The sequence below is a fragment of the Diabrotica undecimpunctata genome, chromosome 7 (genome assembly GCF_040954645.1).
Source record: "Diabrotica undecimpunctata isolate CICGRU chromosome 7, icDiaUnde3, whole genome shotgun sequence".
Taxonomy (NCBI): Eukaryota; Metazoa; Arthropoda; class Insecta; order Coleoptera; family Chrysomelidae; genus Diabrotica; species Diabrotica undecimpunctata.
In genome coordinates this window covers 18,502,783-18,528,934 of record NC_092809.1, presented here as the reverse complement: position 1 = coordinate 18,528,934, position 26,152 = coordinate 18,502,783, and the positions used below count along the sequence as shown (strand labels likewise).

Genomic DNA, 26,152 nt, shown 5'->3' with positions numbered 1-26,152 from the left:
CATTTGTCGCTACCTAAACGATTCTTGTCATAACCTAGGGTAACGTATCCAGTTATTGGCACTTTACGAAAATGTCCCGAGAAAAATATTTCCGAGTTCCACAAGAAAAGAATCACAGTTTCGGGAAATTTTATTTTGGGATGTGTGATGTCCTATAGTGAAGTCGTTTTACCCTGTCGTATTTCGGAGTAACGCCCGAAAAATAATTTATGACTCTAGTTACAGCCACTCTGTTATGCTTTCCTTTTTCTACCTGCTTTGTGGTACCGAACCTCCTACTGGTCGGCTGTAGTACTTAAGGATAAATCAGCGCTACCAAAACAATTTTTTTATAAATCGTGAAAAAACGCAAATTGAATGATTTGTGATGATAATTTATCGAAAAAACTTTTCCGGTTTTCAATAGTAACAATGAATAACGTACAAGAAAACGATAGAACACCTAAATATAAGTTTTTATCTCCGAGTGAGCGTCGAATTGTGTTGAAAGTGCAAAATTATTTTACTTTAGCAAAAATCAACATGGGACCAATTACATCAGTACTGGCAGTTCAAAAAAGGACAAGTGCAGCTTGTGGAATTTCAGAATGGACCTTGCAAAGAGTTCGCAAAATGAGTGAGGAGGAATTAAGTAAGGAAAATAAAAGGATTCGTTTGCATCCTAAAACCCTCGACTTGCCACAAGGTATTAAAATCTTAATCAGAAATATCATTTATGAGATGTACAAAGCAAAAGAACATGTTACCAGAAAGACACTTATTCAAAAAATAAAGGACAGAGAACTTTGTGATATGGGTTTGACCAGTTTATCAAAAATAATAAAAGCTATGGGTTTTAGATAGAAAAAAACCAATAATCGTAAAGTGTTGTGCGACCTTTAATATTTACAGCATAAACCGCGAATAAATGGACTAAAAAGAAAATAAAACTGTTCGAAATATCAATAAATTAAAATATTTGTTTCTCTTACCTTTAATAAAGTGATTACCTCAAGCTATTTTTACTTTTGATTAACAAATATTTTGTTTTTGGATACTAAAAGTTCACTACACAGTATAAAACTTAATACTAAACACTTAAACTAACTCAGGCTCAAGGCTGAATCCGTCAGTCTCAAGGCAATAAATTATATTTAGTAGCCTCTTGACGAATGAGAGGGCGTTTGTTGACAGTTGGGAAATGGCTGAACGAATGTACTTTAGCACAAACTCTTTTTTAACTCAGGTGTAACATGTCATTGTTTTCCATTAAGCCATTCATTTACTTATTTAGCTCAACTACGTAACTTTTTTTTATACTACAGAAACGCCCTGCTTCACAAAAATAAGATTTTTCGCCAATAATAGCACAACTACCCCTGTTAATTTTAAACATGACGCAAAATACGCTGCGTGTTATTTAAACTAATTTATTGCAGCATAGTTCCTATTACGGAGTAAAAAACGAGCCATAAAAACGTAACTTCCAAAGAAGTTTCTGTAACAATTTGTCACTCCTATATCATTTTGGCGTCTTAATTATCAAATCTAATTTTTTGTTCTCTCTACTTCCTTTCCTTCCAAACAACTTTTCGTCGAAGAATTACAAAATCCGGAGAATAGTCCATCCAAGTTTATAATTTGATTTTAGTTGTTCTTTATTAAGTATTTTGGCACGAAATTGGATTACACAAAAGAAGAAGAAATGAATCTTGGACATAAATCACTTTGTTTTCAATTTTTCATTGCATGTTTTTCGCTCGACTCGGCAGTCAAATGAGTTTTATTTGATACTATCGAATTATTAATAAGAGAAACACAATTACACCGGAGCTTATATACGGGGAAAACTTAAAATATATATTTTACAAAATATTTTGTCAGAAAAAAAAACTTAAACTATTTTTTTTTATATTTAGTTTGATGCCTTTGGCCGAGCCAATTAGCCAGACAAATTTAAAGACAAACAATTTTTACAATCAGAGGAATTTTTTACAATTAGAGGAATAAACATATAATCATCCGTACAATCTAACATGCAATTAGTAATAAATTATAACTTATTTTTTAATTTTTTTTTTCTTTTTTAATTTTTTTTTTCCTGCGCTAAGACATAACCCGATTCAACATCTGGGAGGTTTACATCTTCCTTTTTTTTTTAATTTTTTATGATTTTTTTTTTTTTTTTAATTTATTATTATTATTTTTTTTTGCTATAATACAATATTTACTTAAATATAAGTTAGTTTTAAGCTACAATTTATATTTATACTTAATTTACTGTGAAAGTCCTATATTTGTAAGACGTGGTGGAGAGATGGAATGGTTGATTTTTAAAAAAGTTGATCTATTAGTGTACAACTTTTTATGCATAATGTCCAAGTTAACGGTATCGAATGCAGAGGAGACATCAAGAAAAGCAGCCATAGTATACATATTATCAGTAAAGTTTATTAGTATGGATAAGACTAAGGCAGTTATGGCATCGTGGGTTGATTTTGATTTTCGAAATCCATACTGAGATTTTGGGAGAATATGTTCTTGCTCTAACCAATGTTCAATTCTATTTTTTATTAACCTTTCTAACGTCTTTAGGAAGCAAGAGGCTAGGGATATTGGTCTATATGATCTACTGCAATTTTCTGGCTTACCAGGTTTTTTTATAGGTATTAGAATATATTCCTTCTAGCTGTCTGGAATTTGTGACGTATCATTCCAAATGTCATTAAAAATATTTAATAATGATATTTTATAGTGGTGAGGAATATGGTATATCATGGAATATGAAATATTGTCTTTACCTGGAGCACTGCTATTTTGTTGACTAAGTACTCGCTCTAACTCCCACATTTTAAATGGTTCTTCTATGCCAAACCTATCTCTTGACACTGTTTCGCTGTATTCTGGAAAATGTTGTGAAGGTACCCACTGTGGAGATATTTTCTTATGAAATTCATCTAGCCAGCTGGATTCTGGATCTATTGGAATCTTGTTTGACTGTTTGCGGTTTTTAAAAGCGTTTACTTTCTTCCACACTTCACTGATTTGTGTTTTTGAATTTAGGCTTTCGCAGTATTCTACCCAATTCTGTTTTTTCTTTTGTTTGAAAAGTTTTTTTGCGACAGCGTCAAGTCTCTTAAATTCAACTAAATTATTTCTTGTAGGATCTTGTTTATATTTTCCATATGCAATTTTTCGGTTATCAGCGGCGGTTTTGCAACTTTCACACCACCATTGGTTCGAAATTCGTCTCTTATGTGTTCCGTTAGATGAAAACTTTGGTATTGCTAAATTGGCTGCTTTATTAATGTTTGCTATTAGAGTTTGATAGTTTCCAGGAGAATTTACAGCTTCTAGTACAGATGTGTATAATTTCAGATTCCAGATCTTGTGACAGTTTTGAGCTGTAAATGAAGTTATATGATCTGTTTCCATGTTAATGATAATCGGAAGATGATTGGATCCATGAGGGTCCAGTAGGACTCTCCAAGTAAAAAATTTTGAAATATCTTGTGTACAAAAGGTTAAGTCAATAGCGGATGGACTCTTACTAGTTGCTAATGTGGGCGATCCATCATTCAGGCATATCAAATTACAATGATCAATACATTCTAAAAGTTTTTTACCATAGCTGTCTTCAATTTCACAGCCCCATGCGATACTGTGGGAATTAAAATCCCCACCAATAATAAACGGTTTAGGTATGTCTTTAAAGAATTCCAACCATTGACTTATCTTGGTATAGATATCTTGGTCTTTGGTTCAATGTAAACTGACACAATATTGATGGTATTTTTAACTTGGAAAATTTTAACTGAAATACATTTGTGAGTGAAAGGATATCTATTTTTAAGATTTATTTCTTCGCATCTTAAGTTTGATTTTAAAAAAATGGCAGTTCCACCATATCCGTCTGTCCGATCTGATCTAAAGCAATTGTAACCTTTAAAATTATAATAGTATTTTGATTTAAACCACGTTTCTGAAAGCAATGCTATGGAAATATTATTTGGATATAGCAGATATTCTAGATTTACTTTATTAGCTACTGCTGAACGACAGTTCCATTGCAGCAAATTTATGTTCGCGTTTGTGTCTGCGAATTTGAAGACAAGGTATGGTTTACATGTTTACTAATTAATTCCACAATTTCAGATTTTGATACATCGAAATTGTTTGTTTGTTTTATATTACTTATAATATTGAGAACTACTTCTAAAACTAAACTTATTGTTGCATTTAATTCCTCTGATTGTAATTTTACTCCGACTGAGTTTTTTAAATAATGTTGACTATTAAAAATTCCCCCTGAGACAAAAGAGGTTTTTGGTTGTGTAAGTATTTCTTTTCTTGAAATTTCAATGGGATCAGGGCTGGTTGGTCTGTGCCTTTTGTTTGGGTTTGAAGTTGTAGGGGAAGAAAACATATAATTAGTAAAATTGTTATTATAGGATTTGGGTTGTAAATTTTGGGACTGTGAGTACTGAGGTTGAGAGGAATGATACTGTATTGTACTAGAAGGGGTAGGTCCAGATTGAGGCCGTTGGGAATAATTTGTCGAGGATATTTGACCACTTTCCATGGCAAAAGTATTATGAGCGACTATGTTTGCGTACGTATTTTTTGGGACCTGTTTATTTGCATCAAAGAAATTAATATTGCAAGAGCTCATGGTTTCCTTTACAATTTTTTGTCTTTTAAATTCTGGACAAGCAGACAAATTAGTAGTAAGATGATTTCCTTGACAGTTAAAGCAGCGTGGTATGTAATCTGAATTTTTACAATCTTGTGTGGTATGGGACTCCTGACATTTGCTGCATCTTGGTTTACTTCGACACTGACCTCCCAGATGACCAAAACGGAGGCAGTTATAACATAATAATACTTTCTGGTTATACGGCTCTACTTCCTTGATAACTTTATTAATAGAAATATATTTTGGTAAGATTTGTGATTTGAAAATAACAATGCAAGACTTTGTGGGTACATATTCTACTATTTTACCTTCATCCGTAATTTTTTCTACTTTACGTTTTATTCTTTTGACATTAGATACTTCAAAAGTGCAATGTTGATCAAATTGTCTTATTTTATCTTTTATGTACGCCTCTGAAAAATCTTTTTCTATATCTCTAATAACACCTTGTCTATGAAGAATGAATTTTGGGATATACAATACAAAGTTATTTTTAACAAAAATATTTTCGTTTTTATTATTTATTAGAAAATTTGCTGATTTATAATCCTTTAACTTGATCCTAACCCTATTCCGACCTATAGAATCAATACTTATAATTTTTTTGTCTATCTCCGGAAAGTTAGAAAGAATAATATCTCCGATTTTAAGTGCATTTAATTTACCTTTAAATCCGACCGAATTATTCTCAACATAAATATGATACGGGCCTAAATCAGTACTTACATACAAAAACTCCTCTCTTTCTTTCGATGTGTTATCGTTATCGATGCTCATTCCTGTTGTTGTTTGTATATCATTTGTATTTTTTTGACGTATATCTGGGGGCACTGGGTCGTCTGGGGGTTTCCCCCCGACTAACTGGTCCATTTAATTGTTCTTAACGCACAATCTAATTTTATTTTTACACCAAATCTGCAGATTTATAAAAACACAATTTTTAAACGAATACAGTTTAATTTAGTTTCGCTTTGTCGATAGGCACGTCCGATTCGTAGGTGAACAAGAACACGACTAAACTTAAACTATAGAATATATTATTATTTATGGGTTTTTATGTCTCTAGAGAAAAAACTAAAAATCAAATAAAGTATATATAGTTTTTAATACATTAAATTATCATAAAACTATAATAAATTTTAATTTTAATAGTCATAATATCATTGAAAAGTTAAATTCCTCTTCTTCTTTTGGCATCATCACTCTGGATGGGTCTTTTTCTGTCTGGCTATGCCCTTTCATTCAGATTTCTTTTAAACCCTTCTCCTTTATTGTCTTATATTCATGGTTATATTATATTCATGGTCTTATATTTATGGTCTTATATTCATGGTCGTCTTCCACGTCATCCAACCATCTCGCCCTGGGCCTTCCTTTTTTTCTACCGGAAAAAAAGGACTCCTACTCTTCTTTGTCGTTTTCATGTCTTGCCGCTGAACATGTCCCAGCCATAACAATATTTGACTTTTCACAAATCTTATAATGTCATATCCTTAATTCGGTATGTTAAATTCGTCGTTTCTCCTGATTCTCCCTCTTGCTCCTTCCACTTGTACCGGGAAATATACTTTTCTCGGTATCTTTCTCTCGAATGTCCTGAGTTGGGCTTCCTCTTTTTTCGTCACTACCCAGGTAACACAGCCGTAGGTTATTACGGGTCTAATAAAAGTTCTGTAGATAGCCATTTTGTTTTTTTGTCTAATAATTTCGATGTCATCAATCTTTTATTAGCATTTTAGCAATTTGATAAAGAAAGGTCGGCAGTGTTCTAGATAACTAACCCCTGCTAAAATTCTGATAGCTTTCTTTCGCATAAAATCCACAGTTTAAGTGAAAGTGGAATAAAGAAAAATATGTCATTTTTAATGTTTCAAAGTTGACAACCCTTGCTAGTTCTCGAAAACCAAATAATGAACTTGATAGATTTTTCTTTAGTTTTTAGATATGAGCCGACCAGATCAGTCAAATATAATATGGGTATTTCCAATAGTTTAACTTTTTGTCATCTGGATCATTATGTAAATTATATGCAGATTTAACGAAATTTTACGTTTTATCAAAGTTAACGTTTAGTTTAAACAATGTGGTAGATTTACTAGGAACTTTCTCAAAAGACATTTTTAAATCATTGTTATTTTTTCCTGATATAACATATGTCGTATCATCTGCTAATTGTACGGATTTATATGGAGACTTGAATTTAGACAAATACTTGATATAATAATAAATAAAAGGGGTCCTAAGACCGAACCTTGTGGAACTCCATGTTTTACGGAGAGAACATCGGAGAGATGACCTTTAGACACTACCGCCTGGTGTCTACCACATAGATAAGAAATTATCAGGTTAAGAGAAATGCCTCTGATTCCATGGTATATTAATTTGTGGAGCAAAATGTGGTGTGAAACGCATTCAAAAGCCTTCGACAACTCGCAAAGAGAAATTTTTATGTTATTACCGCATCCAAGCCCCTCAATCAGCTCTCTTACAACATTAAATACCGCGTTCGTAGTAGAACGAGCACTTCTGAATCCATATTGGGTTACTAAACTTAAAATAGGAATAAAATTGAAAACCTTTTTAATTTAAAACATATTGCACATAATAAACTATGCTTTACTTTAATTTACGTGTAGGTATTTGGTGTTATTTATATTGATATGTTTAGCAATAACTAAGTAAGAAATTGTAACATTCTTTTTGTGTAGTATTCTATGGTAGGCTGATCGGAATAAAAATATTTACAATTTAAAATAAGGGAAAACGTTAATTAAAATTAATCAAAACTTTCCCTTTCTTACAAATCAAGACGCTTCCTAACGTTTCAACTCAGTAGACAAAAAATTTCGGTTGAATATCGTCGAGCAAAACTGAAAAGGCGCAGGCTATTCACCGAAACTTTTTATAACTGAAGATAAATAAACATCCAAACTTCCTATATCTACAAAAACAACTCGAAGTTTTTAACTTCTCTAACCGGGCATCTCGTTTAAGTAAACAAAAAACGGCCTAAAATCCAAACTCACTTTAACGTTAAATCTTGTTTGTTATAGGTTTATTCAAACTGCAGGAATTGGTGAAGTCGCCGGGCGCGGCCCGGACAGAAATGTACATCCGGCAAGCTGGCCCTGGATCTTATAGGCAGGTCCTGCGAGAAGTCAGACAAAAAGAACTCTATAAATTGATCGTGGATACTAATCCAAGGAACATTAATCAGTTTTTCAGAGCGGTAAGTGTATTTCTAAAGTAGAATTAAATATTATATTAATTTTTTATACAGGGTGAGTCATGAGGAACTTTACATACTTCTACCATATGTAGAGTCCCTCAGGGAGCATATCATGTGGCCCCTAAAAAATGTCAACTCCTCTTCTTTATTAATTAACAGGGTGATTTGTGTAATTGACCATTTATTTCATTTTACGGTAGTGTTTATACGGCTCATTTGATTTTTTTAATTTTTGCATGATACAGTACACTACTATCAAGTATTCGACTGGTATTAGCTAAACTAAAAAATTCCAGGACTGGCTTTAGAAAAATTAATTTAGGGATTCGTATTAAATATTACACCCTGTATAAATTTTTTTTAAAATGCAATAGGTGATTTTCAAACTACATAAATAGCCAATGAAAACGACATATGCGACAATGTTGTCGCACTTTTATTAAATTTTTAGTGAACGATCAAATCTTACCAAAAATAGAACAACCATAATGAAGTATCAAACTATAAGGTATTAATTTAAACAAATGTTATAAATTTCAAACATTTTAATTAAAATGAGTTCCTACAACATAATCTAATACGTAGAAAATTAACATCTTTACTGTCACTTTATATTATCTCTACGATAGAATCAATTGTTTTTCAGTTTTAAATTTTTACTCATAGATCGTATTGGGGCATTATTTTCGATAAATAATAAATTAAATTGATTAAAAAGTCAAACCTTTTGTATGTGTTAGTTTTTGTTGATTGTAAATGATTAAAATTTTATGTCAAATAATAATACATTGCATCAACTGTACTAAATAAAAATAAATCTAAAAAAAGTTTAAAATGAAGGTTGGCGTTGACCGTTTGACGTTTCTTGATATTTTATACCCATTGTCATTATTGTCATTATCAATTGTTATTTATGTATACAAGAATACATATTTCTTCTGTCATATCTACGTTAAGTACATTGTGTTAGTTTTGGTAGAGCTTTTGTTACTTTCGTTCAAAATGCCACATCAGTTTTCGACCACAGAATATGCAGACATAATATGTGTTTATGGATTCTGTAATGGGAATGGTAGGGCTGCTAGTAGAGAATATCGCAGGAGATTTCCTAATCGTCGAACTCCCAGTCATCCAACATTTGGGTCAGTTTTTAATTATTTGCGAGAAAATGGCACTTTTCCTAGTGGAACAACAGAGCGACATGTAGATGAAGCGCAGGAAGATGACATTATGGACGCCGTTACTATGAACCCTACAATAAGCACTAGACAAGTAAGTCGAGAACTCAATGTTACTCAATCAAAAGTAAGTATAGTCTTACAAAAAAATAATCTATACCCATATCACATTCAAATGGTTAATATGCTGGAGATGAGATCGATAGGTTGGAATTTTGTAGATGGATTAACAATAATTGACCAACGCTATACAGGACACCATTTACAGATGAAGCCCAATTTACCAGAGACGGAATAAATAATTCACGAAATTCACATGTGTGGGCAGAAGAAAATCCCCATGCTATTCGAGAACGTCGTTCTCAGTTAAGGTTTTCGGTTAACGTGTGCATTGGTGTCATAAATAACTAATTAGTAGGTCCTCACTTTTTTGATGGTCCTTTAACAGGGCAGGTCTATTTGAACTTTCTACAAAATATTTTGCCGAATTTGCTTGCCAACGCGAACGTTGCTATCCGAGGGATGTATTTTCAGCATGATGGGGCACCCCCACACTTTTTATAGTAGGTCCTCACTTTTTTGATGGTCCTTTAACAGGGCAGGTCTATTTGAACTTTCTACAAAATATTTTGCCGAATTTGCTTGCCAACGCGAACGTTGCTATCCGAGGGATGTATTTTCAGCATGATGGGGTACCCCCACACTTTTTACTGGCAGTGAGACATCTCAATAATGTTTATGGCAACAGGTGGATAGGACGTGCAGGTCCTATTTCGTGGCCTTCAAGATCCCCTGATTTCAATCCCGTTGATTACCATATTTGAAGACGATTGAAGCAACTAGTTTACGCACTGAATATTAATAACCGACAACAATTAATTGATAGAATTATACATTGTTGTAATACTATTAGAAACGATCCCCAGAGTATCCGTAATTCAATACGTCAATTAACAATTCGGCAACAAAAATTTGTACAGGCTGCAAGGTTCCATTTCAAAAATCTATTTTAAATTATTTTTATTTTGTTACCATTATTGTATCTTTTTCAGTTCTAATTTATGGGTTTATCATAACTATGTACATATTTTTAGTTTTTTTTTAAATTGTTCTTCGTTATTGTTAGTAGTTACTGTTTTTTGTTGTGCAGTGACTCAGTTTATCATTTCAATTAAAATGTTTGAAATTTATAACATTTGTTTAAATTAATTACCTTATAATTTGATACTTCATAATGGTTGTTCTATTTTTGGTAAGATTTGATCGTTCACTAAAAATTTAATAAAAGTGCGACAACATTGTCGCATATGTCGTTTTTATTGGCTATTTATGTAGTTTGAAAATCACTTATTGCAAAAAAAAAAAAAATATATACAGGGTGTAATATTTAATACGAATCCCTAAATTAATTTTTCCAAAGCCAGTCCTGAAATTTTTTAGTTTAGCTAATACCAGTCGAATGCTTGATAGTAGTGTACTGTATCATGCAAAAATTAAGAAAATCAAATGAGCCGTATAAACACTACGGTAAAATGAAATAAATGGTCAATTACACAAATCACCCTGTTAATTAATAAAGAAGAGGAGTTGACATTTTTTAGTGGCCACATGATATGCTTCCTGAGGGACTCTACATATGGTAGAAGTATGTAAAGTTCCTCATGACTCACCCTGTATTAAATATGTAATGAACCACGACATATTATAATTTATAGTTTTAAAATCTTAATTAGACTATATTTTTAGATATCTATATTGTTTATATGTTGACAACGCTGGTGTAATTAACAAGAATATACAGAATGAGTTTAAAGTATCGAACACCTTAGTTATCTCGGAAACTGATTACAGGATTTATATAAATTCTGTTTGTGAGGGTTTTCTAATACGGTCCATCTTAAGGTAACATAAGGGCAGAAACTTTCTTAATTTAAATAGATCAAGTAAAAAACATTTATTATTTTTTATATAATATTCCCGACATCTAAATGCCATAATTTCGGTGTAATAAGGAAATTTAATTTATTAGGAAAAATAATATATCAATGGCTGGTATTATAAATGAAAAATAAATCGTCAAATAAGTATCTGTGTATTAAATTTAATCTCCCTGTCTTATCACATTGCTGGAAATGGGATAAGACAGGGAGATTCCGTGAGTCTTCTGTTGTTCAACCTGATTATGGATAAAATAATAAAAACCTAAGAACTAAAAAAGGATACCAAATGGGAGAAAAACAAATTAAAATATTCTGCTATGCAGACGACGCAATACTACTCTCTCTCAAAGTGAAGATGATTTACAACGCATTCTGCACCAATTTAATATAACCGCCAGAAAATTTAACATGTTAATTTCTCCAAAAAGACAAAATACATGGTTATAACAGCAAATTTACTAAGATGTAAATTGGAGCTGGAATGTCAGATAATAGAACAAGTGATGAAGTTTAAATATCTAGGCATTACATTATATAGCTACAGAAAGCTCGAAACTGTATCTATTCAATCAATACATCCCGTTTTCCCGTAACATGTTTGCTTACTTTTCACAAAGTAAGTGTAGTATCGTATTCTTATATTTGTTTGTTGTAGAAAAATACTGTAATAAAAATATTCATTCAATTTCGATCTTCTTCTTAGATTCCCCATGTCTCTCATAACATCTTTATCGACGTCTGTTTTGCCTTGCAATTCTTAGAAGGCACAGATTAAAGCGAAATTCTGAATTTGGTTTCGAAAATTAGTTTACGATTATATTATCAGATGTCGCTACATTGCGTCCATACGAAGCCATGTTAGAGTTGCTTCCTAAGACAGAAAAGACTTATTTCACGTTCAGAGCGATTGCGAAAGCCGTTCTGATGAGGCCTATTAGGCCGAAATACGTATAAGCGGATGCGCAAGCGCCCTGTACGTGATCAAATCTTAACTGTCTTTTCTTTTCGATCTTCTGCTTCTGCATCTGTCATCTTCACTATAATTAACCACATCATTTCTTCTTCTATATATATTATGCAATACACAAATTGTTAATATAATTGGAATAGCTCTATTTACATTAACTCTTAGTCCTGTAGACAAACAACGAAACCTCCTCTTTAAGACACCAAACTTCCTTTCAATTGTGTTTCGTGTACGAATATGTGCACAATTGTATTTTCATTAAATGGTATTTCTGGTACATAAGGGCGTTAAAATATATTTTCGGCATGAATAGCCACTGTCACCCAGTAAATATGTGTGACCAAACTCATTGTTTTTAAACTGAGCTCTTATCAGAGAATTATCAAATACATGATTCTCGTGGAAGGAACCAGGCCATCTAGCGACTACATCCATTACATTTAAATTTGCATCACAAACGATCTGTACATTTATTGAAAAATACCGCTTTTTATTACGAAAAGTTTTAGCTGCGTTTCGACCAGGTGTCTGTATTCGAATGTGATTGTAATCAATTGCGCCAATAACATTCGGAAATCTGGCATTGTTGTAAACTTCGCGTCTTTTGTGTAAAAGTCTAGGTATTTCAATTAATCTGGGTCGCAATCTTGCAATGGTTTGGCTAACTTTATGTACAATTCTAGAAACTGTAGCCTTTGTAAAATTGAAATGGTCACCAATATTAATTTGAAAAGATCCACAAGCAAAGAACCGAAGTGCAATTAGCACTTAATTTACAGCAGATATAGATTTATTTCTAGCAATCAGCTTTTTTGAAAAATTTTTAGACCTCAATAAGTTGACGTTCTTACTACAGCGCCCTAAAGTGTTTTGGTTCGCCTTAGTTACTATTTGTGTTTTTCAATTTTTTTGGCTAATTTTAACATGGCAGACAAACTTTTTTTGACAATTTAGTTTTTCCTTCTTTAGTTTTTATCTATATATATTATTGTTACGATCTTAACGTATATATTAAACGTGCCATTTGGTCTTATAGACCTTTTCACACTGTGAAAATTTTAAGTATCTTTTGTAGTTTGTGCTTTTAAAAATTTGTTTCTTCTTCTTGACGTGCCATCTCCGTGACGAAGGTTGGCAATCATCACTGCTATTCTAACTTTTGACACTACAGCCCGAAAGAGTTCAGTTAAGCTGCATCCAAACCATTTTCTGAGTTTTATCAGCCATGACATTCTTCTTCTACCTATGCAGCGCTTTCCTTGAATCTTTCCCTGCATTATCTGTTTTAGGAATTCATATCTGTCACCACATATTATATGATCCAGATATTGTAGTTTTCTTATTTTGATGGAATCCAGTATCTCCATGCTGTTCTCTGTTCTGTACTTCTTCGTTGTTTATTAAAAATAAATTAAAAATTTACTCCATACATGTTTCCAGATTAAAAATCGTAACACTTTTGTTTGTTTTTAATAATACATTTCTATTTTCCAAGTCACTTTTCCTTGCGTCACACAATTTACTGTTTTGTATGTAACTTGTTAAACCCTACACGTGAAAACCGCGGGGAATAAACTAAAATTGCACTTGTGAAAAAAATAAGACATGTCAAAGAATATTCGCTGACATGTGAAAGCGCCTTACTCGTTGTCGGTTTGAAGCTTCGATTACCGTCAGTGCCAGACAGAAACGTCCTAATTTAAGGATAGTAGAGAAGAATCGTCATTCCAGATATATTATATCATAGGTAACGCAAAACTTATTTTAAGAATGTGTTTTTGCTCAGGCTTGCGAGAATAAAAAAACCAAATACAGGTATATTTTAAAGATATGTACAAGATCCAGACATAATTATATTGCTGGAAATTATTCTTAAAAAAATATGTAATGTTTTCTGTTAATTTTATTTAACATTTTCAATTGTTAAAACACTGCACCATAAAGCTAATAACTTGTTATGGTTTCAAAAAGCTAAGCAAAAAATTTGAAATACTATTATAAGAAATACTGATGACTTTTTCTTGTCAGTTTTATAATTTAAAGTTTTACTTTTACCAAAAAAAGTAGTTTTTCATTCAAAATTAACCTAAGTTAAGTTAATTGACTATTTTTTTCTGTAAATTTTTAAAATAAATAAATATCTTTGCACGGTTTGTTTCATTAAAATATCTTTCTTTTCCTTTTTTTAAAATTCTGTTTATTTCTAATCTTTTCCAAAAGTTTTAATTTAAACCGTTTATTTCCCTATTTCAATGCTTGTTTCCGGGCCCTCAAGGAAGACACGAAGGACTCATGAAAAATATACGTTAGCTCGATTAACTCTAACACAGATCTCTCTCAAGTATGGAACAAAATCAGATAAATAAAATGACAAAACACATCATATAAAATTCCTGTACTTATTTAAGAAAATAAAGTTATTATATTTGATCAGTAAATTTCAGATAAAATTTCTGAAAATTTTAGCAAAACGAAAGGTAACAATATATACTAAGAACACAAACATCCACAAAGACCTACGCGACAAATTACAATCATAGATAGTGCATAAATTTTCCATTTTCTTTATACTATAGAACTATATAACGTTACATGGACAAGTAAAGAATTTCCTTCTATTTGGCAACAGTCGCTTGTAATTACAATCAGAGTACAATCAGTTACAATAGAGTGAATCAGATTTCTTGATTGGAATTACAAGCGACTGTTGCCAAGACAAAAAGCTAACGTATTTTTTCCATGAGTCCTTCTTGTCTTCCTTGAAATCCCGGAAACAAGCATTGAAATTGGGAAAAAAACGGTTTAAATTAAAACCTTTGAATATTGTTCTAAAGCTATTTTCTTGTGGCATTTTAAATTAATTACTATTTAAATGGGAATAAGCCACAATTAGAGGTTAAAATACGTTTATTGACGTTTCAATTTCCACTTCGGAAATCGTTCTCAAAATACAAACATTAGTAAATTAAACAAATTTTTTTTTTGTTACTTAGTGAAAAATTCTTCTAATAATTTAATTTTATCTGACTCATCTATATTGACAATTCAGACATACATTATACATTTTAAAGTAGACGACTTTAAAATGATATTGCCAATATTGTTGAGTTGCGTTCCTGGGACGACTTTACTTATAAGATAGTTCATTCGATTACATGAAATCAACTTTAACTTGAAAATATCCGTCAGAAAAGATCATAACATGTAATTCGTCTTAAAAGACACAAAAAGACCAATACATGCCATGAAGACAGTAAAATTCTCCTGTTAGTGATTCCATAGTAAATTATGAGGAAAAAACCAGGAAAAACCTCATAATATTATCCCGACATGGTAAGTATTTGATCGTGCATTTAGTTTGCCTTCAATAAACATCAAATTCCGATTTTATATGTTTGTTATTTAAAAAACATAAATAAAGCATTCTCTATATATGTTACTGACTTACCAATACTGGTATTTTCCTTTTAATAACTTCCTCTTTCAATATGGGTAACCAGATCCTACTACATTCTGCCGAGGAATTCGCGACATAATTGGTCTCATTTAGCATAATTAGAGCCGCTTCTTTGAATTTTCTCTTTTTACCATCCGTTTCTTTTAGGACTATATTTGAATCATTCCATTGAACCCTATGTTCATTATCCCATGCGTGTTTACATATTTGAGATCTATCAAATTCTTTATTTTTAATATAGGATTGATGTTCACTTATTCTAACATTTAATGGCCTTGATGTTCGCATTCACAAGGTATTTTATAAATGCAATTCCTCGTCCTTTCTTGTTCATTGTTAGGTTGGGTTTTGGACAAAATAGATCTCAACGTGTTTGTTGTTTTGAATGTTATTGAAATGTTGAATTTTTTTCCTATCCTTTTAAGCTTTTCCGATAATCCTTTTATGTATGGCATTGTTATTTTCCTTGTATTATTCCTTGTATATGCTGTAGGATCTCTTTCTAAGTTGTTTTGTTATATTCGGTAGATTGTTGAAAATTCCTTATTTATAAACGATTATAAGTCGCTTATAAAAAGAAGTACTTTTTCCCTCAATGAAAATTTTAAAACGTACTATGTGAGGTATTAGAGTACCACAAATCCTCACGTCTTTTGTGCAAAACACTAAATTTCTAGAAAAAATAAGCATTTGGGCAGGTATTTTAAGAAACCACATAGTTGGGCCGGTTTTCTCAATGCTAACCTAACCGACAAAGTGTTTCCTGAGATGTTACAAAAAGCAACTGAGCCGTTAATTTTTGAAATTCTGGAAGATAATCCAGATAAATTCGCAACTTGAAAATAACGCTTTAACAAAATGTTGCTCATGCACACTACAATGATGCAATAGGACGTTACCTAGATGATTAATATTGTGGTAGATGGAATGGAAGATAAAGTTCTATAGAATGGATAGCTCGGTCACTGGACTTTACACCATCAGATTTTTGTGGGGGTAATTATAATCTAATTTTAAACGACATATCACTTGCCATAAGTTTCTATTTAAAATTATCGGTCACAGTGACTCTGTAAGGTCCAGCCCTCCAAATTGCACTCTTATAAATATAACTGGTCAAAAGATACAAGGGTGGAGGACACTGTATAAAATAAGCAACTAAAACATAATAAGCAACAATATTTACTAAAAATCCTAAACTCCTTACATTGGTCGTAAATTGATCTGAGTTAAAAACGGCATGCCATAGTGGTCGTAAAAGATAATAAAAATTTTTATTTTCATGTATAGGTTCTTCTTCTTCTTCCTACTTTATAAATAGGCAAAATGTCTGTTTTACTTCGGTTTTTAGCCTCAATTGACGTTGTCTGACCATCTTTTCCTCGGTCGTCCCAATGATCTTCTTCCATTTGGTGATTTGTCTCTTGCTATTCGTACGATTCTATTTTCTGTCATTCTTTTAATGTGTTGATTCGATTCCACTTTTCTTCTTTTGGTCCACGCGTTTATTTCCTCTATACTACATCTCGCTCGTATTTCCTCACTTCTTACTCTGTCTCTTAGAGTTTGGTTTGTTATTTTTCGTAAGATTTCATTTCTGTTGTTTGCAGTATTTTTTGTGTTTTCGCCGTATCTGTTCTTGTTTCCGCTGTGTACGTCATTATCGGTCTTATTGTTGATTTATATATCCTGGTTTTCGTTTCCGTTGTGAGGTATTTGTTTCTCCAGATTGTGTTGTTGAGACATCCTGCTGCTCTGTTTGCCATGTTCACTTGTTTTTGTACTTCTTCTTCCACTTTTCCGTAGCTTGACAGTTTTATTCCCAAGTATTCATTTTTTTATCACTTGTTCTATTATTTTGTTATTTACGAATAGTTTACATCTTCTCGGTTCCGCTGATATCACCATCGCTTTAGTTTTCTCTGCTGAGATCTCTACGTTGTATATGAGCGCCGTATCTTCGAATGCTTTAATTAATCTTTGTAGGTCATCTTCATTTTCGGCTTTCGGCTTCATGTATAGGTTAATAGATTAATTAAATACATTTTTTTTTACTTATTTTTATAAAATTTTTAAAAGCTTTTAACAGTATATTGCGTTACCTTGCTTTTATTAAAATTCTGAAGTAGTAAATGCGATCGTTGCTTTTCGATGTTTTTTCATCACTGTTCCGTAAAAGGAAAACCGCAGAAATAGTCGAATAGTCGTCGAATGCGGCTTGTTGCCGCCAAATTGGTGTCTTTGCTTTGCAGCCGCTGTCGAGTACCGGATTTGCGGGGATCGGTCGCCAATTTGCCGATTCAAATAACGTCACATCGACGAACACACTCCGCAACTCAACTAAAATATGAAATTTTCCCGAAACCAGTTTAGCTAAGGACTTGTAGACGTCTCCTACAAAGTATGATTGGATTTATCATATATATATATATATATATATATATATATATATATATATATATATATATATATATATATATATATATATATATATATATATGTATGTATATATATACAGGTATGGATATAAGTCGCTTAAATTTTACGTAAACAACATATGTGTTTATATAAAAACTATCATGTTTATGCAAACATGTGTTTGTATAAAAAATACAAACGTTAGTAATGTTTGTATTTTGAGAACGATTTCCGAAGTGGAAATTAAAACGTCAATAAACGTACTTTAACATTACTGTTAAGTGTTAATTTTTAAAATGAAGCCAATAATTCTTATGGTTTACGCGTTTTATTCACTTTGTTTTTTTTTGCATTGAGCTTATATACCTCTTTTCTCCGGTAGACCGCAAGCGATAGTAGAAACGCGACGATAGACCGCATACAATAGTAGCACGCTAAATTACATGAAAAATTCTAATGAAGGTACCTACTAACGGAATTGGCAAGCTATCTCGTAATGAAATTGACCATGCACTAAAAAACAAATCCAGATACGTTTTTATTTGGTTTTTAAGTCATTTCTGACATGACTAGATTTACATCTGTAATTTTATGAAAAAAATTGCATTTGGTTTTTAAGTCATTACTGACATAACTTTATTTACATGGGTAATTTTATAAAAAAAGTTATTTAACTTACCGAAATAATGTTACTCGGTTTTCGTCACTAATGCTGAACTTTACACCTCGTTATCAGATTCACTATCAGAGACACACTGCAAGATTCGTCAGTATTGCTTTAGAGTGAGAACATAAAAACACCATAAAAACAACCTGCATTACAGACGATTTCCGCCACCGAGCAGTTTGTAGTAGAACTAGAGTTTCGCCAGTAATGCAGCTGTTTGCATGCAACAATGGAATTCTTTGAAGTAGATAAGTCAAAACCATGAATTTTGGAGTTTCGTCACTTATGTTCTAACTGAACGATTTATGTGTTAACTTTTTTTTTTGTTTGGGCCCTTTGGCTTTTCTTACCATTGATTGATTGATTACCAAGCATCTGTCGTTCCATGGCTCGCTGAGTTTTTCGAATCTTGTCCATGTTCTTTTTTGTGAATGTCCAGGTTTGAGCTCCGTAAGTGAGAACGGGAAGGCTACAAGAATCGAACACTTTGGTTCGAAGGTTTTGGGGTATCTTTTTGTCTTTCAGGATGTATGACAGTTTTCCAAATGCAGCCCATCCTATTCTTACTCGTCTGCTTATTTCGGTAGTTTTCTTTGTTTACCTTGATATTCTGACCCAGATATATGTATTCTTCTACATGTTCCACTTTTGTTCCTTGGATGGTTATCGTCGGTTGATCATCTTTATTCGACATTAGCTTAGTTTTACTCAGATTCATTTTCAGTCCTTTTTTTATGGATTCCGTATGAAGCTCATCGATCATCGTCTTCAGTTCTTTCTAGCTGTCGGCTATTAGTACTACGTCATCTGCATATCTTAGATGGTTTAAATACTTTCCATTTATCGATAGTCCCTTCGTTTCCCAATTTAGTGATTTAAAGATGTCTTCAAGAGCGGCAGTAAATAGTTTTGGAGATATGGTGTCTCCCTGTCTTACTCCTCGGTTGATTTTTATTGGCCTCGTTTTCATTCCGTTATCCATCGTGACTACCATTTCAGCGTGTTGATATATATTATGTATTAATATCCTATATCTAGAATCTATTCTGCTGTTGACCAGTGCTTCCTCAATAGCCCATAACTCTATGCTGTCAAAAGCTTTCTCGTAGTCTATAAATGCTAAACAGATTGGTAAATTGTATTCGTTAACTTTTTCGTTAGGTTAGGACCTTTAGTGTATGAAGATGGTCACATGTACTACAACGGGAGTTGCCTATCGCTTAGATATTAATAGATAACAAATTTATTTAAATTTAATAAACATATATATTGTTTGTGTAAAACGTATTGAGGTCGCTGATTTAATATTTAATTTAAAAAAACAAAAAATGCAATATATGTAAATGAGGATGTAATGTAGATGATTGTTATTTAAATAACAATTGGCAGATTTAATAACTTTTTGTCAATATATGATTCACTTACCTTTTTTGAATGCGCCCGATATCTAAACTGATGAACAGCGGCGTCTAGGGCTAGTGCACTGATCGGAACCTTAGGATATGCTCGAAGCACAATTGACGCTGGTACAGATCTTAGCTTCGTAAGATGTTCGCGTTACGACTGGTTGGTTTATAGTGCTCAGACATACGGAAGAAATCTGTATATGTGAACGTCAACTAAGGTAGTTTCTTTTTTCTTATAACCTCTGCACATAGCAATAAATTAAGCTTAAAGTGTCATCTTAAAATTTCTACACAAAAGACGGAATCTGATATTTTTAAATCTTTACCTGAAGTGTATTTTCAGAACCTGAGAATAAAGAAGCAGACAATTTAAGTAGGAGAATTTAAAAGATATATAACTTAATCAAAATATTATAATAAGCTAATATATTATAAATAATTAAAGAGGTATAACTAAATCAGGTCATCTTTTGAATAATAAAAATGAGATATTTAAGTAAATCGCGAATACTTTTTCAAACATATAATATTAAATTAAATTTTTTATATATAAGTATAAATATATATATATATATATATATATATATATATATATATATATATATATATATATATATATATATATATGTTGTTATGCTATGTAAAATTGAAAATAATATTGGTTTGCTCTTAATATATTTCAAAGTATAAAATACTTATAAAATACTATAAAATAATTAAAATAATAAATAAGATATTTCGAAGAAATGAAAGTCCATTATCTTTGGATTACCTGTAGTAAACAAAATTTAAAGATATGCATAAATTATTTTCTTTGTAAAATATATTTGAGTGAACGTAGTGAAATGAACAATGCGACCGGGTTTTCCAAATGGACTTGTACAGTGAATAAGACAATAGGGTAGAATTTAGAAATTATTTTTCTCCGTTAGTTCTTAAGAATTTGTAGAAACCGATTAGCATGTTAATAGTTTTTGGGAAATTTATAATTGTAGGTAAAATTGTTGTTTGTCATCTAAATGGTAGATGGGGATAAGTGTGACGAACTCTGATTGGAGAAGATTAAAAAAAGTGTGATATTTATGTAGGAATGAGAGTTTAGCTAGATTTTAGAGGGAAAAAAGATAATCAGTTGTTTTCCAAGGGTGCAAGGCGAACAGTCGTTGTTCTTTGGCGGTTCCCAAGTGATAGTAAGCATTAGAAGTGAATGTTTGTGAGTTTTCGTGGACTAAGTGTATCCTGACGGAAGCTGATCCAGTAAAATATTGTAAGTCATACTTTTCTACTTATATATTCCAAGAGTCACTGTTCAGACCGGAACGAGAGATTCAGTTTATCGAGAGGAGAAGAGGCTAGCATGTTTTGAACGATACGTGCATCTGAAGGAGATCATTGAAGACGAGAGGCTCGCAATAATTTGTTGTAAGATTGCTGATTACCTAGGGAACGGCTAAGAATAGATAGTGTAGGATACAAGAAACAAGGTTTTGGACAACTCATCATCAGAGAGATAGTTTTTTTTTACCATTCGTCAGTTTTTCTTTATCAACAGAGTTTTTTCTTTTAACTGCTTTAGAAAAGATAGAAATATTTATCAGGAGATATAGAACAACAATTTTGATTTGAAATTTTAATTTATATAGTACATAACATTAATTTTTGAAGGTTCGCGTACGTAGAACAAAATTTTGATAATCATTGTATGAGATATTTTTTGTTTAAGATATTTGAGTGTGAATTTTATTTCAATATATAATTTTGTATCATATATGTTTATTATACCGGTATTCCAATAGACCTTGCCTATCATATGTAAAGCATAGATATTGAAGCACGAATATAATCCTGAGATAAGAGAATTAAATAGTGTGATAAAATCATAATTGCATCATTTAAATAAGTTTAATTAATTAATTAGCTAATTAATTGCTTGGCGCACCTCTGACTTTTAATATCACATTAATATATATATATATATATATATATATATATATATATATATATATATATATATATATATAAAAATGACATTTTTTCTTTCTAATAAATGTACATAGGAAACTGATTTTTTAATCCAAAAGTCTGAAATGTTTTGTATACCCCAAAAAGACGACATATCGTTGATTGAAAAGGTACATCAGACATAGATATACTAATGAGGTCGCGTCAATGCAAAATTCAAAAGGCATTCCACCTGGTAATGGAAGTCACAAATAAAGGAGACACGATTGAGGTCGCCGCATCTCGAGCTCGTACTTTTTGTAGCAGTCTCATTATTCGAGTACATCACCAAGTGAACTGCAATTTGTGAGATAGCTTCGTAATACAAATATAAACTTTAGCAAAGACGATTGCTCTGCGATCGAGCTGGAATATTTAAGAGCATTCTGGGGAATTTTATTACAAATAGTTTAGATTTTACCGTTTCATTATGGAAAATTACTACTGTCATGAATAACATGAATTTATTTGAATATTCTATTTAAGAAAGTACGTATAAAGGAGACGTTTCGTATGAAACAGAATTTAAAGGCAATACACATATTTCCAGTTTTTATTTGAAGAATTTTTTCAGGATAAAAAAATTTACAGATCTATTAAAGATCATAAAATTGTAGTGAATAAATAAAAAAAGAACGACAGTTAATATTTAATTTCACGTATAGTGCCTGTGTATATTCGCATATACGTATTTCATCCTAAGAGTCAGAGCGACTTTTACAGAAGTTCTGAACGTGAAAACAATATTTTCCTTCGAAAAGAAGCAACAGTAAAATGACTTCGGTATGGACGCTATAGCGACGCATATTTGCCTACTTATTTGAGATGGGTTCATGTCAAATACATACAATCATGATAATCATGAGAACTGATGAATAATATGTTATAACCAACAGAGATATACATCCAACGAAAATAATCGACGTAAAATGCCTCAACTTAGCAGGTGTAGGTAGCGACCATAGCCTAGTATTATGTAAATTAAGAATCATCCTGAAATACTTTCCACCCAAGAGAGCGGCGCCAACACAAACAAAAATCAAAGTCGAAGGATTAAATACATTACATATTTCAGAAATCTCATAACTCCGTTTTTATAAAATGTTAAGAAATTAGACAAAACCTTATTTCATGAAATATTTTAAAAAACCTGTTGTGCTTTTGTAATAAAATCGTGAGATTTATGTGTTTTAATCAGTTTGCATAAAACAGTGGTGAATTTTATCTTTATATATGTTTTTTTTTCTATTTTTTTATTTTGAACACAAGAATATTTTCTATATTTTATTTTGAACACAAGAATATACACAAGGTAACCTGAACCTCCCCTGATTTAAGAACAACTAGTCAGATTGATCACATCTTAATAGATTCAAGACACGGAATGAATATAATAAACTGCAGAAGTTATAGAGGCGCAAACATAGACTCAGACCATTGTTTAGTGATCTCAACACTAAGGGCTAGAATTTCAAACTCCAACAAAGAAAAAGAAATAAATAGAAAAAAATGGAATGTACAGAAGCTGAGAGATGCAACTGTTGCAAAACAGTACTGGGAAAATGTTACCAATAGGTTAAGAAAGCAAAGTCTAGGCGAAGAAGACCAGAGAGATATAGACTCATTCTGGAACAGGATAAGGGAAGATATTGAGTCAGCAGCACAAGATGAAATAGGAACAGAAACTTGTACCCGAAAAAATCACTGGTTTGACGATGAATGCAAAGACGCAACACAGAAAAAAAATGAAGCCTATGCAAAAATGCTTACCCGCCGAACTAGAACAAGTATGGAGAATTACCAGACAAAGAGAAGAGAAGAAAAGAAAATACACAGAATAAAGAAATGAAACCACTTAAAAAAGGAACTTCAATAGATAGAAAACCTCAACAGAGAGAAAGAATTCAGAACATTCTATAAGAAAGTTAACATCAACAGAAAAGAATTTAAGGCAAACACAAATCAATGTAGAAGTTTAAATGGCGATCTCTTAACAACAAGAACAGACGTACTAAACCGATGGACGGAATATTTTAACCAGATACTTAATATAGAGGAAGAAGAAAACCCGGTAGACGAAAGCTGCGAGGTAAGCGGAGCAGACGAGAGAGAGGAGGATCCACCAACGATCCTGGAAGTTAAAGACGCTGTAAACAAACTAGCCAGAAACAAATCACCCGGAATAGATAATCTCTCAGCGAAATTATATAAAGAAGGTGGCCACGATATCATATTAGCGCTACAGCAGCTTATAAAAGAAATATGGATACAGAAGTCCCTTCCCAATGATTGGAATATTGGAATACTTTGCACCATACACAAAAAGGGAGATATCTTTGAATGCTTTAACCATCGAAGAATTACGCTCCTAAATGCAGCGTATAAAATATTCTTCAATATACTATGCCATCGTATGGCACTATATGCAGAGCGAATAATAGGACAATACCAGGCTGGTTTCAGAGGTGGTAAATCAACAATTCATCAGATTTCAACCCTAAGACAAATTCTAGAGAAAACACTGGAATGCGGTGTAGACACGCACCACATATTTATAGACTACAAGGCAGCCTACGACTCTGTAAATAGAAGAGAATTGTTTAGAGCAATGATAGATCTAGGAGTACCAAATCAGTTGGTAAGTTTAACTCAACCCTTGAAAAAGTTGAATGCAAAGTACGAATCCAGGGGAAACTCTCTGAATCTTTTAAAACAAATAACGGGCTACGTCAGGGAGATGGCCACTCTCCTGTATACTATTCACTCTAGCTCTGGAAAAAGTAATACGTACGTCACAAATCACAACTACCGGTTCAATATATAACAAATATGTGCAAATCTTAGCATATGCTGATGATATCAATATTGTTGGGAGAACCGAAAACGCAGCACGAGAGGCGTACGTAGCATTAAAGGAAGCGGCTACAAAAATGGGTTTAATAATAAACACCAATAAAACAAAAAACATGAAAATAGGTACGCAACCACAAACACTACGGCCACTTGTTATAGAATATGACGTCATCGAAGCAGTTAACGAATTTGTATACCTGGGAACGCTCGTCAATTCTGAAAATGACACTACCGCAGAGATAAACCGCAGAATTTGCACGGCTAATAGATGCTATTTTGGGCTTAATCTCCTTTTTAAATCTACAGTTATATCAAGAAATACAAAAGTAAAACTCTACAAAACAATAATACGCCCAGTGCTAACATATGGTTCAGAAACCTGGACTTTAACAAAAAGCAATGAAAGCATGTTAGGATGTTTCGAAAGAAAAATACTAAGGCGCATCTATGGAGCGGTAAATGAAAACGGTGTCTGGAGAAGACGATACAACTTCGAACTCTATAGGATATACCAGGAACCAGATATCGTAAAACACATAAAGATAGGACGTCTAAGGTGGGTAGGCCATGTAATGCGGATGGAGCAAACCGACCCAGCTAGAAAAGCGCTCCTTGATAGACCTATTGGTCAAAGAAGAAGACGAAGACCCAGAACAAGATTCCTAGATAACATCGATGAAGACATGAGAAATATGGAAATACGTGCTTGGCGGAGGAAGGCGATGGATAGGGACGACTGGAGAAAAATTCTTGGGGAGGCTAGGACCCACACAGGGTTGTAAAGCCAAAATGATGATGATATGTTTTTTTTCTGTTTTACTTTTGTGGATTTTTGAAATATACACATTTTTTAAGGATGTAAAATAAGAAAACAAGTTTTATATAAACAGTTATTCAAAAATATGGGCATACAGAATAATATATCAGTAGTAAGCACTCATCTGGTTGTATTATTTCATCTGAATCTCCCCAGCATGTTGACAAATTAAAAATTTCTCCGTATAAGTCCTTGACTTCTTCATTATCTGGTAGATACTTTTCCAGTCTTCTCAAGTCTTGCATCTTCTTGATATTAAAAGGAATATGTCTTTCGGTGTATGCTTTTCTTGTAGGGAAACTAATAACATCCTTGTTGCTATTTCGTTGCCTAAAATAATGATCTATCAAGCCATCTATGTACTCTTTTGTAATAAAAATTCTATCGTGATCACTCGAATGAATAAAGTGTCGAAAGTTAGATATTTTTAAAGCAATTTTTTGATCTCTTGGAACATTTCTGCCCGAAGATTCATTGGAGATCATTGTCTTTTTAAAATACGTGCGCCACCATCCTTTAAAGTTTAATATGTTATCAGAATTCG

General features: G+C 32.3%; 1 protein-coding gene across 1 annotated transcript in view; it reads left to right on the top strand.

Annotated features, from left to right (window-relative positions):
- LOC140446295 (glutamate receptor ionotropic, kainate 2) overlaps positions 1-26,152 on the top strand; it is a 429,700-nt gene that overhangs the window by 96,129 nt on the left and 307,419 nt on the right. The window contains exon 4 of the mRNA XM_072538832.1: positions 7,729-7,904. Coding sequence (XP_072394933.1) covers positions 7,729-7,904 — 176 coding nt within the window. The remainder of the gene's footprint in view (positions 1-7,728; positions 7,905-26,152) is intronic.